Below are 11815 nucleotides of genomic sequence, written 5' to 3'. Positions count from 1 at the left end.
CCTGAGTGACGGGCAGTGCTGCCCGGCTTGCAGTCTCAAGGGTCCAACCTGTGGGTCAAGGGCTGCTGGGCCTCCACTGGCCCACACACGGTGTGGGGTCACGGGAACGCTCAGGAGGGACCTGGTTACTCCTGGGACAAGCTGGAGTTGGCCCTGTGACCCAGCTCGCCCTGGAGACTGTCCTGCAGAGAGCATGGTCATCCAGCCTGAGGCACAGGTGTGCAAGGGACCAGGCCCACGGGACCCTCAGCCTGACCCCACTGTAGCACCAGGCTCTCAGCACCCCGGGCACAGGCACTGCAGCCCAAGGCTCCACTTCTCAGCCTCCTACAATGGCTTAGAAATGAGAGAAGGCAGGTTGTTTGTGGCTGAGGCTGCCCTCGCCCCCAGACCCCAACAATTCTGTGGGGTCGCCTGGGCTCTGTGTTGCCACCCACAAGGCCTCTGGACCCTGATGGACATTCCCCAGGTCCACCTGGCTCCCTGTGCCCCGCATCGGGCCTGCCCCCACCCCCAGCCCTGCTCTGTCCTTGCACAGGTTCAATTTCGTGGCCAAGAAGCTGCACCGCCGACTGCTGCAGCTTGGGGGCTGCGCACTTGTGCCCGCCTGTCTGGGCGATGACCAGCACGAGCTGGGGTGAGTGAGCACCTGGACAGAGGGGGAGGGGCACAGCTGTTGGGGCCTTCATGAACCTGCTGCTCCCACAGGCCCGATGCTGCCATCGACCCCTGGCTGCGAGAGCTGTGGGTGCAGGTGCAGGAGCGCCTCCCTTCACCGGCAGGCCTCAGTGCCATCCCACCGGGCGTCCCGTAAGTTCAGCAGCTGGGTGCCCAGGGGTGCGGGCGAGGGGCCTTGGGGGTCTCAGGATGAATACACACCCTTTTTACAGTTTACCCTCCAAGTTCACCCTGCATTTCCTGCCGGGGGCCCCCAAGACCGAGGAGCAGCAGGCACCCCCAGCAGGCCCTCAGGAGCCCCCCTCACAGCTCCGACCCTTCCTGGCACCCATGGTCTCCAATCAGAGGGTCACCGGCACCTCACACTTCCAGGACGTCCGGCTGATCGAATTCGACATCACCAGCTCCGGGGTCAGGTAGGCTCATGAATGGGCGCCAGGGTCTGACAGTGACAGAGCAGTGGGGGGTTGGGGGTCCTGGGAGACGCGAGAACACAGCTCAGGCCGCTCCCCAGCTGGGGGGGCGCAGGGCACTTGGGGGAGCTGGTGTCTGATGGGTCCCCCCATACCCCCTCACTGACATACCTCTCACTGCCCCCTATACACACATCTCCCCACTGCTCTCCCACACAGCTTTGCAGCTGGGGACGTGGTGCTGATCCAGCCAGAGAACTCGGCCAGCCACGTTCAGCAGTTCTGCCAGCTGCTAGGTCTGGACCCGGATCAGAACTTCATGCTGCAGCCCCGGGAGCCAGGTGAGCCAGCAAGGTGGGACTGGAGCAAGACGGGTACCTCCTGCCATGCCCTGAGTGACCCCACCCACCCCTGCAGATGCTACCTGCCCTGCACGACTGCCTCAGCCCTGCTCCGTGCGGCACCTGGTGGGCCGGTACCTGGACGTGGCTGGCGTCCCACGCCGCTCCCTCTTTGAGCTGCTGGCCAGCCTCTCCCCAGACGAGCTGGAGCGAGAGAAGCTGCTGGAATTCAGCTCGGCAGGGGGCCAGGAGGCACTCCATGCCTACTGCACCCGGCCCCGAAGAACCGTCCTGGAGGTGGGCACCAGTGGCCTCGGGGCCGGAGCCCAGAACGGGGGGCTGGGGTGGGAGGGGGCGCTAGGAACAGTCTGAGGGACGCCTCCCACAGGTGCTCTGTGACTTTCCTCACACAGCGGCAGCCGTGCCCCCCGACTACCTGCTGGACCTTATCCCCCCAATCCGACCACGCGCCTTCTCCATCGCCTCCTCCCTGGTGGTGAGGCCTGGCACCCAGGGGGACTCCACATGGGGTGGGGGCAGGGCATGCCAGGCCTGCACCGAGTGGCCAGCTCATAACCGCTGTCCGCTCCCAGGCCCTCCCTGGGCGACTGCAGGTCCTGGTGGCCGTGGTGCAGTACCGGACACGCCTCAAGGAGCCCCGCCGGGGCCTGTGCTCCTGCTGGCTGGCTTCGCTGGACCCTGGACAAGGTGGCCGTCTGTTCCTGGGCAGGGGTGGTCCCAAGACTCCTTCTCTTCAGGCAGACCCCCTCAGGCCAGCCCTGCCGCCTCCTCACACCCCTCTCTCCACTGCAATAGGACCTGTCCAGGTGCCCCTGTGGGTGCAGCCTGGGAACCTGACCTTCCCAGAGACGGCAGATACACCAGTGGTCATGGTGGGGCCTGGCACTGGGGTGGCCCCCTTCCGAGCGGCCATCCAGGAGCGAGTGGCCAGGGGCCAGACTGGTGAGCATACAGGGATCCCAGGACAGCAGCCTGCTTCTCAGGACTCTGTGGGCACCCCGGCCCTCCCTAGGGGCCCCACACGAGGGACCCCCCCCACTGGCTCAGGTCTGCCCTGCCCTCTTCCTAGGGAACGTGCTGTTCTTTGGCTGCCGCCAGCGGGACCAGGACTTCTACTGGGAGGCTGAGTGGCAAGAGCTGGAGAGGAGGGGCTGCCTGACTCTGGTCACTGCCTTCTCCAGGGAGCAGGTGTGTGCTGGGGCTCCGCTGCAGACTCGTCCCTCTGGGCGGGGACACAGACTTCTGTCTCCATCCCCCCAGGTCTGAGCCAGGCACTGGCTGCAGGCTCCGCCCCTCAGATGAAGGCACTTCTGTGGGCTCTACCCCTCTTGAGGGCGTTGGGTTGTGTGTGGATGGTTTGAGGGTGAGACACAGGGCGTCTGGGAGTGTACCCACCTCCCCATCCTGCCACCCCGCAGCAGCAGAAAGTGTACGTGCAGCACCGGCTGAGGGAGCACGGGCCCCTGGTGTGGGAGCTTATAGACCAACAGGGAGCCTGCTTCTACCTGGCTGGGTGAGTGGTGGGGAGGGGGGAGAAGGGGGTGGTACTGGGGAGCCTCCTCCTCCTACTGCCTGGGTGAGCTATGCAGAGGAGGGACTACACTCTGGGCTTCACCCCGCCTTTCAGGAACGCCAAGTCCATGCCAGCCGAGGTCACAGAGGCCTTGACGTCTGTCTTCCAGGAGCAGGGCGGGCTGTCGGGGCCTGACGCAGCCAGCTACCTCACCAGGCTGCAGCGCACACTCCGCTTCCAGGCCGAGACCTGGGCCTAGGCCCCGCAGGCTGAGGAAGGGCATGCCCATCCTACTCTACAGCCCAGTGACCCTGCCCTGGCCCTGGGTTCTGGCTGGCTGGAGCCAGGCTGTGGACCCTTCCCTCACTAGAGGAATAGTGACCCAGGGTCCGGCCCCCTGCCCTGCCCCGCATCCTGGGGGCAGCCCAGGTCCCAGTCACCAGCGCCACACTGAAATGTCAGGACCTGCTACCCAGGGCAGACCTCCCAGGCAAAGGGGGCGCAATAAATTCTCTGGGCCACAGATGTCATGGCTTCCTGTGTCTTCCTGCGCCTGGGGCATGGGCGAGTCCCTTGCCCGTCCACAGCAGGGCAGCCCCTCCCATAGTGGGTGTGGACATTTAGAACGTTGTGGACGTGCAGGTGTGCACCTGGGGGCGTGCACACGTTCTGGCTCACGCCCAGTGACTGGGCTGTACCGCCCCCCTTTCCACCCGTTCCCCTCGTGCACCATGAGGTCTGATCCCAGTGGGGTGCACGTGTGCTGTTTGCCTGCTTTGCACTTCGAAACACCCCCACCCCCGAAGCAGCACGGCATGGCCCAGCGGTGGGGCAGGCGCTTGGAGCCTCACCAGACCGGTGGGGCGGGCCCTTTGTGGGCCCCAGCCAGCTCAAGGGGCGTGGCTGTGTCAGCCCCCACCCCTGGGCTGGGCCTTCCGGCGCTCGGCGGGGAAATCCTACCGCGGAGCCGACCCGCCCCATTGCCCACAAATCCTCCGAGTTGGTTGTTGGCTGGTCGGTTGCTGCTGTCACGGCAACGGGACAGCGCCACGGCTGGGCTTGGGCCCCGCTTTAGTCCGGGACAGCCCGCTGACCCAGGACCCGCCTGGCACTGGCACAGGGCGCCGGGGCCCGGACAAAGTTTCCTCCCAGCGCGGAGGGGACCGGCCGCCCGCCGCAAGGTCAGTTCCCGGAGCGAGGGTGGAGCCCAGACCTGGTACGGACCCTGAGGGTGACCCCGACCCTCACAGCTCCGGACTCCTCGCAGCCTTGGGGTCTCAGCCCCCACATCCCAGCACTGGACCCCCCAGCCCGGCTCCGACCTCCTTAAGCCCCGAGTGGCAGGACTCCCCAGGCCAAGTGCGGGCGGACGGCGGAGAGGGCAGCGCGGGCCCGGGGTCGCCCCTGGATGCCAGCCTCCTGGAACGGCAGCCTCTGCTGGGGGCTGCAGCCGCGGCCGGCGCCGCGGAGGAGGCGCCAGGGACGGATGGCGAGGAGTGCCCCATCTGCACGGAGCCCTACGCGGCCATCAGCGAGCGCCGTCTGACGCTGCTCAACTGCGGCCACGGCTTGTGCACCAGCTGCCTCGGCCGCCTGCTGAACGCGGCGCCCAGCGCCGACCTGGGCCGCGTACGCTGCCCCCTGTGCCGCCAGAAGACGCCCATGCTCGAGTGGGCCATCTGCCAGCTGCAGGAGGAGCTGCTGCAGGCCGACGGGCCCCAGCGCCCAGCGCCCGCCACGCCGCCCCAGCCACCCGGCCGCGGCAGGGGGCTCTGGGCCGCCCTGGAGCACCGCTATCAGCTGCGCTTCCTGGCGGGGCCTGTGGGAGGCCACGGCTGCCTGCCCTGTCTGCCCTGCCCACCCCACCTGGGCGCCCGGCTCTGGGCCCTGCGGGAGCGCGGACCCTGTGCACGGCGCCTGGCCCTCCTCAGCCTGCTGGCCCTGGAGCTGCTGGGGCTGCTGCTCGTGTTCACCCCGCTCCTGCTGCTAGCGCTGCTCTTCGTGCTGCTGGAGCGGGCCAGCCGCTGAGAGCCCTGCCCGCCAAGGACCCCGGCTTGTAAGAGCAAGCTGCACTGTGGCTGTAGCCAGGCCGGAGGACCTCAGGACATCCAAGGGCAATTCTGGAGGGGCTGGTTCCCCTTGCCACTGCCCTAGGCTGCTCTGGGACCACTGAGCTGGGCGGGAGGAGCCAGGGTGGCCCTCATCCAGCCAGCCACGCTGGGAGTGGATGCCCCTCCTTCCCTGATAAGGGCCAGTCCCTGAAGGTCAGGGCTACTGAGGGACGCTTGGTGCCACCCACTGCCCGCCACCAGGAGCTCGATGCCTTCCATAGCTATGGCCAGGGCCACTCAGGCATGGATGCCCAAGAGTGCTGAGGCCAAGCCCACCCCTGCTATCGATGGACTGCCCCTGTGTCCTGTGGAAGGGGCCCTGTGTGGTGGGAGTGAGCCTGCAGGCAGCGCCTTGCTCAGCAATGTTCTCATTAAAATGCAGCCGCCACTCCTGCCGTTGGCAATTATTACTGTCACTGGACCAGTCAGCAACCACCCCACCACGAGGCCCCTCCAGACTTAGGTGGTCAAGCACAGGCAGGAGGTGATCTGGGGGTCCTCATACCCCCAACACAATGAGCTCAGCCTGCCTGTGTCTCATACCTTTGCTCGCCTGCCCAGAAGGCAGCCCCACAGCCCCCAGGGGAGCCGGACCTCAGTTTGGGGCCCAGTGGCCAGCAGGGGCAGGGGCTGAGGCGGCCGGCTCTACCTGCGGCTCCACCCAAGCACTGTTCCGAGGGGGCCATCGCAGGTCCACGGGCTCCCCGGCAGGCCCAACCATGGCAGCAGCTGCACAGTGAAGCAGCCCCGCTCCAGGCTGCCTTCTGACCTGCACCCCACGTGCCCCTGTCGGCACAGGCGTAGTCCATGGCCCCAGGAGCCAGCCTCAGGCCAGGAAACGAGGTGCAGACTTTGGCAAAGAGTTTTAATGGCAGAGTTGGCTGCAGCGACAGTACCACTTGGGGTGGGACAGAATCTGTGGTGGGCATGAAGGGGTCAGCGGGCGGGTGGGTCCCTGGAGAAGCTGTGTGAGGGCTGGCAGCAGCTACATGATGGAGCAGGCAGAGAGAGGGTTCCGCACGTGACAGGTACACGCAGCCCCGCAATACTGCCGGAAGGTCTGGTAACAGCTGCCCTCGGGCTCGCCACCCCACTGGCCGCCGGTTGGGGCGGTCAGCGCCTCCTGGGGCAAGCGGCTCAGGATGGACGTGTTGACAGCCAGTGCGGCCAGGCCATAGTCAGTGAAGAGCACTGTCTCGCGGTGGCAGGTGGGGCAGGAGATGAACTTGTACTTGGGGCAGGACTCGTAGAGGATTTGCAGGCACTGCTCACACACGGAGTGCAGACAGGACAGCACTCGGGGCCGCCGCTGGGTGGCATTGTAAGTGTGCCCACAGGTGGGGCACTCCAGGGGCTCGCCCCCTGCCACCGAAGGGGCCACTGGGGCTGCCGAGCTGGGCCGCAGCACATACTGGTTCACGATGACCTCGTCCGGCGCCACCCGAGGGAAGCTCAGCTCAGCACTGCCCTTTCGGGGCCGGCGGGGCAGGGGTGGGGTGTGGGATGCCCCTTCCAAGGCAGGCATGTCCCCCCCACAGGCCTGGTTGACAATGATCTCCGTGTCTGAGGGCCAGGCGCGCTTGGGTGCCAGGGCAGGGGTGGGCCGGGGTGCAGGGGTGAAGCAGGGGGGTGCTGCCGGCAGCTCTGGAAACTTCTCAGGGTGCACGATCTTCATGGCTTCCATCTTGAGGATGACATGGGGGCCCTTCAGGCAGGACATGAGGAGGCCAGGCCAGCCGCTGCCCACCTCGGGCCCAGTCTCAGCCGGCATCCGGCTGTCTGTGGTCAGACTGGATGTTCGGGCGGGCGGGGGTGTTGCGGGTGGACGTGGGGGTGGCAAGGGGGCAGCATCCTGGACCCGCCAGGCCTTGGGAGGACCCCGGCCACTCCGTGGACTCCTGGGGGTGGCCGGTGAGACCTGGGAGGGCAGGGACCCCCCGAGTGGCCACAGTGGCTCCTCAGGTCCAGTCCTGGGAGGAGGAGGAGGAATGGGTGGTGGAAGGGGTGGGAGGCTGGGGCAGGGGAGTGGGGGCCGCTGCCCTGGGCTGGAGCCTTCACCCGGGGTCTCACCCAGGGTCCTGGGCTTCGGAGGCTGCCGAGGGGGTGTGGGTGGTGCTCCCCCTGTGGCCGAGGTCAGCAGCCCCCGGCCCCGGCCATCCGGGCGGGCGGGGGCTAGGTGGGCCCCATGGCCCCAGGGCAGGGCGCCCAGGGAAGGCAGCTAGCCTGCTCCCCGGCCTCCTGAGAACCTGGGCCGCAGGCGCGTCGGCAGGAGCGGAGAGGCCTGCGCCGGGCCTGAGCTACAGGGAGAGACAGTAGGAGGGCAGCGCCCGGTCTAACACCCCCTGGCCCGCCCTAACCCCCACCTCCTGCGCAAAACCCGAGCCCCTGACCTCCGACCCTGACCTGTCTGCCGGAGCCCCACCTCCGCCGGCCTGGAGACCCAGCTCCTCCCAGCGCCCACCCCCAAGGCTGGCTCACCTTCCCGCGGACCCGCCCTTCCCGGCTGGGGAGCTGGAGGCCCGATTTGGGGGGCCTGGCCGCCGCCCCGCCCCGCGCTCACCTGCCCCAGCCTGGCGTCCCTGGCCGCGCGCCGCCGCCACCGCCGCCGCAGAGGTTGTCTGAAAGGCAGGCCTGGATGCGGCGGCCGCGCTTCTGCAGCGGCGCCGGCAGCTCTGGCAGGGCCGCAGCGACCTCGGAGGAGGAAGGGGCCGCGAGGGGCTTGGGGGTACGGGGCTGGGCAGGGCTGCGCTCGGGCCTGTGCGGCGTCGGCAGGTGCGTGCGGAGCGTGGCGCGCTCTGCGGCGGAGGCGCGGGGACCGCAGTGCGCGCGGCGCCCGCCCGCGCCCGCAGCGCCACCACCCGTCTGGGAACCCGCGCGGGGTCTGCGGGGCGGAGCCAGCTTCTTGGCCGCCCCTCGGTCCTGCGGGCCTGATGCCCGCTCCTCAGGGACCCCCGCGCCACCACCCCTCACCGACCCCTCCCAGCTGACCTGGGGTCTGGTCACCTTCACCAGAGCTGGAAGGGAAAGGCTACTTTCATCCCTCAAGCCTCACAAAACCAGAGGAGGGGCAAGGGAGTCTCCGGGAAGCTGGGTCCAGGACCCTTCCCAGGGTGGGTGCTTTCCGTGGGCGACCTTCCTCTGTTCTGCCCCCCACCACCACCCAGCCCTAGTTGGTCTTTTCCTGTCCTTTAGCTCAATCCCTACTGGGCATGCCCCCTCATCTGGCTCTCAGGGTGCCCCAGCTGTACCAAGGGCCTGCTGGCTTGCAAGGGGCCACGATGGGATAGGTGGGCCTGGAAAGAAGGCGCCCAGAAGGGAGTGAAGGCCCTAGGTCACCTGGACTGTGGCGTGGACAGAAGGTCAGGCAAACGACTGGACAGGTGCCAGGCAACTATGGGCCGGTGTCAGGGCACAGGGAGGGCACGTGCCTCTCCAGGGTGGAGTGGCCCCTCCTGGCACCCCACCAGGCCAGCACGTGCCCTGATGTCACAGCTGTGAGTTGAAAGGACCCCACCCGGCGGAACCCCATTCCTTTCTGCTTCTCTGTCAAGCACGGGGCTTCCTGGTCCCAGCATCCACCCTCTGTCCATGAGGAAGGCACGCTGGGGAGCAGGGCGGCGTGGGGGGTGTGGGGGTGGAGGGCAGGCTGCGGGCCCCCGCCTTCACACTTGCTACCAGCTGCTAGGTCCTGAGCCTGACCTCGACAGTCCTGAGCCCTCTGGCCACTGCCCCTGACGTCTGAACAGCAGGCTGTCCTGTTGAGGAAAGAGGGCTGAGTGAGCCCACGGGCACAAAACATAGTGGCGGGCACTGAGCCACTGGGGCTGCCTTTGGGCAGTGAGTGACCTCGTGATGGAGTGAGGGCTCCGCGCCAGCAGGTGTAAGCGGCGCGCGTCAGCGGGAGCACTGCTCCCAGGGCCGCAGTGGATCCCAGACACGAAGGGGCTGACTGGGGCAGCCCGGTCAGGAAAGGGCTGAAGCCAGCGCTCGCCGTCTGCTGGCCACACCGACCACCAGGGCGAAGGTCCCGCCCCCTACAGAGGCCCCGCCCCTGGCGGCTTGTGGTGAGGCCCCGCCCCGAAGTTTAGGCCCTCTGGACGCTTTATGTTCACAGCAAGGGCTGCCCGGGCGGAATATATGGGGTCGTCCGAGGCCAGCAGACCCCGAACCGGGTCTTGTGGAAAACTCTGGGTCGCAGAGCCTTCTGGGAAATAAGGCTTCTGCCGCCAGCGCTCCTCAAACCTGGTGTGCGCATGCGCTTCTGTCGGGTTCACAGCAAAGGGCGGGGCTCCTGCGCTTGCGCAGTGGGTCTCCGTGCCTGCCTCCGCTTCCGAAGCCCTGGGCCCCCATCCCATGGCCAGTTCTTCCCCTACACCCGTCGGGTGTCCAGACCGGCCTAACTGGCCCCACCCAGGCCTCGCGGTCACCCTGGCCTCCCGACCGCCTCTGATTTGACCCCGCCCCTCCTCGAGGGGTCCCAGCGCCGAGGGCTAGGGCAGGATGGGAGTGGTGAGGGGGCTATCTAGGGCCCTGGAAAGCAGTGTGGGGACGCTGCTGGGGGCCCTAGCCCCCATACAGAAAAAATGCATGCAATTTCAGAAATGGGCTAGAAATGTCACACATTTAGGATTCCCAATCGCAATTGTAACGTGTTCTCTCTGCAAAGTGGAAAGTACGTATTATTGTGTGCTCGCGAGGGAGAGAGAAAAAAGAGAAAGGGCGCAGCCTTTGTTGGCCCTGTTTGGGACTGGACAAACCTATTTTTCTGGCCCTCTTCAAAATCTGGGAACTACTAAGTCATAACACATCAGTTTGCTACTTAAAGTGGCCTGTGTGTTTCCATTGCTTTCCCAGCATTTCCTCCGGTCACATCGAATGCGTTCTTCCCTCCCTGCTAAAATCTCGTCTGAATCAAACCGCTTTTTTTGTTCAATCAATGTGATCATCTCTCAGGCTAGTGGACCCCACCCCCACCCCCACAGTATGTGGTTCTCAGTTGTGACCTGGGGACCCCAAGACAGACAGACGCCTGAGAACAGAACCTACTTTCATAATAATACCAGGACGTTTGCCTGTTCCATTCTTTCAAGAGGAGCGTCTACAATCATCGGTTTGACCCTTTGGGGGGTCGAACGACCCTTTCCCAGGGGTAGCCTGTTTCATAACAGTAGCAAAATTACAGTGGTGAAGTAGAAAGGAAGATAATGTTATGGTTGGGGGTCACCACCACATGAGGACCTGTGTGAATGGGCCGCAGTGTGAGGAAGAAGGTTGAGGACCCTGTGGAGGTGCTGTCTCAACAGATTAAGTGTAGATGCAGCCGGAAGTCCAGCTTTATTTTTTTTTAAATCAAGTCAGCTTTAAAGGATTTTTAAATGTGAAGCAATGTCCTCTTTTCACTGAATTATTTTTGTCTGACAAATATTCTTTTGTATTCATAAATGTTATTTTTGTCAGCAAGTAACAGAATTGATTGTTATCCTAGTAAACATCTAAGCATTTCTCAATTGAAAACAAAAATCCAGCCATGTCCTCTGTCATCCTGGATGGAGGTGGCCACCAGGCCCTGAAGAGGTGGGACACACACATACCCTGCAAACCCAGATCTGGGGTCTGTGTCCCCACCCTGGCTCCACTTCCCCACTGGGGCCATGACCCCGAGCTCCTCCTGCCTCTGTGCAGGAGCCCAGGACATGCCCAGGATGTGTGGTGGCTGAGTCACTTTGCTGGCAGTACCCCTGGGAGCCCAGGAGCTTAAGGCATCCTACAGACCCGCCCCCAGCCCTGCCCTTCCTGGGGAGGGAAAAGCCAGCTGCCTGGTGCTCAGGACACAAGCTCTGGGACTTGGGGCTCAGGAAGAAACCAGGGGACAGACTGCTGCTGCTGCTGCCGCCTCCGCCGCCGCCACCACCACTACCACCACTGCAGGTGGGTCCTTGCCAGTGGGCATCCTGGGGTGCTCAGAGACCCCCACCGGCTCTCCCCATGCCCAGCTCTATCCCACAGCACCGCCACCCAGGGAGGGAGGACGTCTGTGGGAAGGCAGTGGGCCCGCACAAAGCCCACCTGACACACAGGCCTGGCACATCCTCTGAGGTCTCTGTACTCTGGGTGATGGTGGCTCAGGGACATTGGCCTTGGTCAAAGCAGCCACTGCAGCTTGTGGGGGGAGGGGGGGCTGGCTGGGCTGCAGGCTCCTGGGTCCCATACCCTCTCCACAACGTTGGCGTCCTTCTGTTCTGTGCAGACCTGCTCCCTATGGCGGACCAGCCACCTTGCCCAGACAAATGCATCATGGACCCCCATGAGATGGTGGTCAAGAACCCCTATGCCCACATCAGCATCCCCCGTGCTCACCTGCGACCCGACCTGGTGAAGCAGCTGGAGGCCGCTCCCTGCTCATCCTCCTCTTCATCCCCTGAGACACAGCCGCTGCCCACAGGACCCTGCACCTCAGATCCTGTCCGCCTCCTGCAGCCCACAGAGGAGGCTCCAGACCCCAAGGGGGCCAAAGGGGCCAAGGGGGCCACCCCCCTCCCATGCCAGGAGTCTTGGCAAGAGCCCAGCAACCCCTACAGCAGAGCCCAGCGCCAGGCAGGACTGACCTACGCGGGCCTGCCGCCCATTGGCCGCGGAGACGACATTGCCCACCACTGCTGCTGCATCCCCTGCTGCTCTTGCTGCCATTGCCCGCGCTTTTGCCGCTGCCATAGCTGCTGCTGCTGCGTGGTCTCCTAG

The 11815-nt window shown here is 65.4% G+C and overlaps 4 protein-coding genes across 4 annotated transcripts in view; 3 read left to right on the top strand and 1 right to left on the bottom strand.

Annotated features, from left to right (window-relative positions):
• Positions 1 to 3318, top strand: part of NDOR1 (NADPH dependent diflavin oxidoreductase 1) — a 7878-nt gene extending 4560 nt beyond the window's left edge. The window contains exons 4-14 of the mRNA XM_004714424.2: positions 539 to 637; positions 709 to 810; positions 891 to 1094; positions 1311 to 1432; positions 1509 to 1729; positions 1821 to 1928; positions 2026 to 2140; positions 2249 to 2395; positions 2523 to 2641; positions 2872 to 2966; positions 3081 to 3318. Coding sequence (XP_004714481.1) covers positions 539 to 637; positions 709 to 810; positions 891 to 1094; positions 1311 to 1432; positions 1509 to 1729; positions 1821 to 1928; positions 2026 to 2140; positions 2249 to 2395; positions 2523 to 2641; positions 2872 to 2966; positions 3081 to 3225 — 1477 coding nt within the window. The 3' untranslated portion in view covers positions 3226 to 3318. The remainder of the gene's footprint in view (positions 1 to 538; positions 638 to 708; positions 811 to 890; positions 1095 to 1310; positions 1433 to 1508; positions 1730 to 1820; positions 1929 to 2025; positions 2141 to 2248; positions 2396 to 2522; positions 2642 to 2871; positions 2967 to 3080) is intronic.
• Positions 3319 to 3697: 379 nt separating this feature from the next.
• LOC123521587 (RING finger protein 223) lies at positions 3698 to 5465 on the top strand. The gene is made up of 3 exons (XM_045289341.1): positions 3698 to 3824; positions 4042 to 4147; positions 4298 to 5465. The coding sequence occupies exons 1-3, from the start codon at positions 3698 to 3700 to the stop codon at positions 4992 to 4994; spliced, it is 930 nt and encodes a 309-aa protein (XP_045145276.1). The 3' UTR covers positions 4995 to 5465.
• Positions 5466 to 5925: 460 nt separating this feature from the next.
• RNF208 (ring finger protein 208) lies at positions 5926 to 7893 on the bottom strand. The gene is made up of 2 exons (XM_004714422.2): positions 7638 to 7893; positions 5926 to 7374 (listed from the first exon to the last, which is right to left on the bottom strand). Exon 2 carries the CDS (start codon positions 6846 to 6848, stop codon positions 6063 to 6065), a length of 786 nt encoding a protein of 261 aa, XP_004714479.1. The 5' UTR covers positions 6849 to 7374; positions 7638 to 7893; the 3' UTR covers positions 5926 to 6062.
• Positions 7894 to 11371: 3478 nt separating this feature from the next.
• CYSRT1 (cysteine rich tail 1) lies at positions 11372 to 11815 on the top strand. Its single transcript, XM_004714421.1, has one exon. The coding sequence runs from the start codon at positions 11372 to 11374 to the stop codon at positions 11813 to 11815; it is 444 nt and encodes a 147-aa protein (XP_004714478.1).

Source organism: Echinops telfairi, unplaced genomic scaffold (assembly GCF_000313985.2).
Source record: "Echinops telfairi isolate 266 unplaced genomic scaffold, ASM31398v2 ScPeMD7_25;HRSCAF=90, whole genome shotgun sequence".
Lineage (NCBI taxonomy): Eukaryota > Metazoa > Chordata > Mammalia > Afrosoricida > Tenrecidae > Echinops > Echinops telfairi.
Note: the sequence above shows the minus strand (reverse complement) of the source record. Positions and strands in the feature narration are given on the sequence as shown.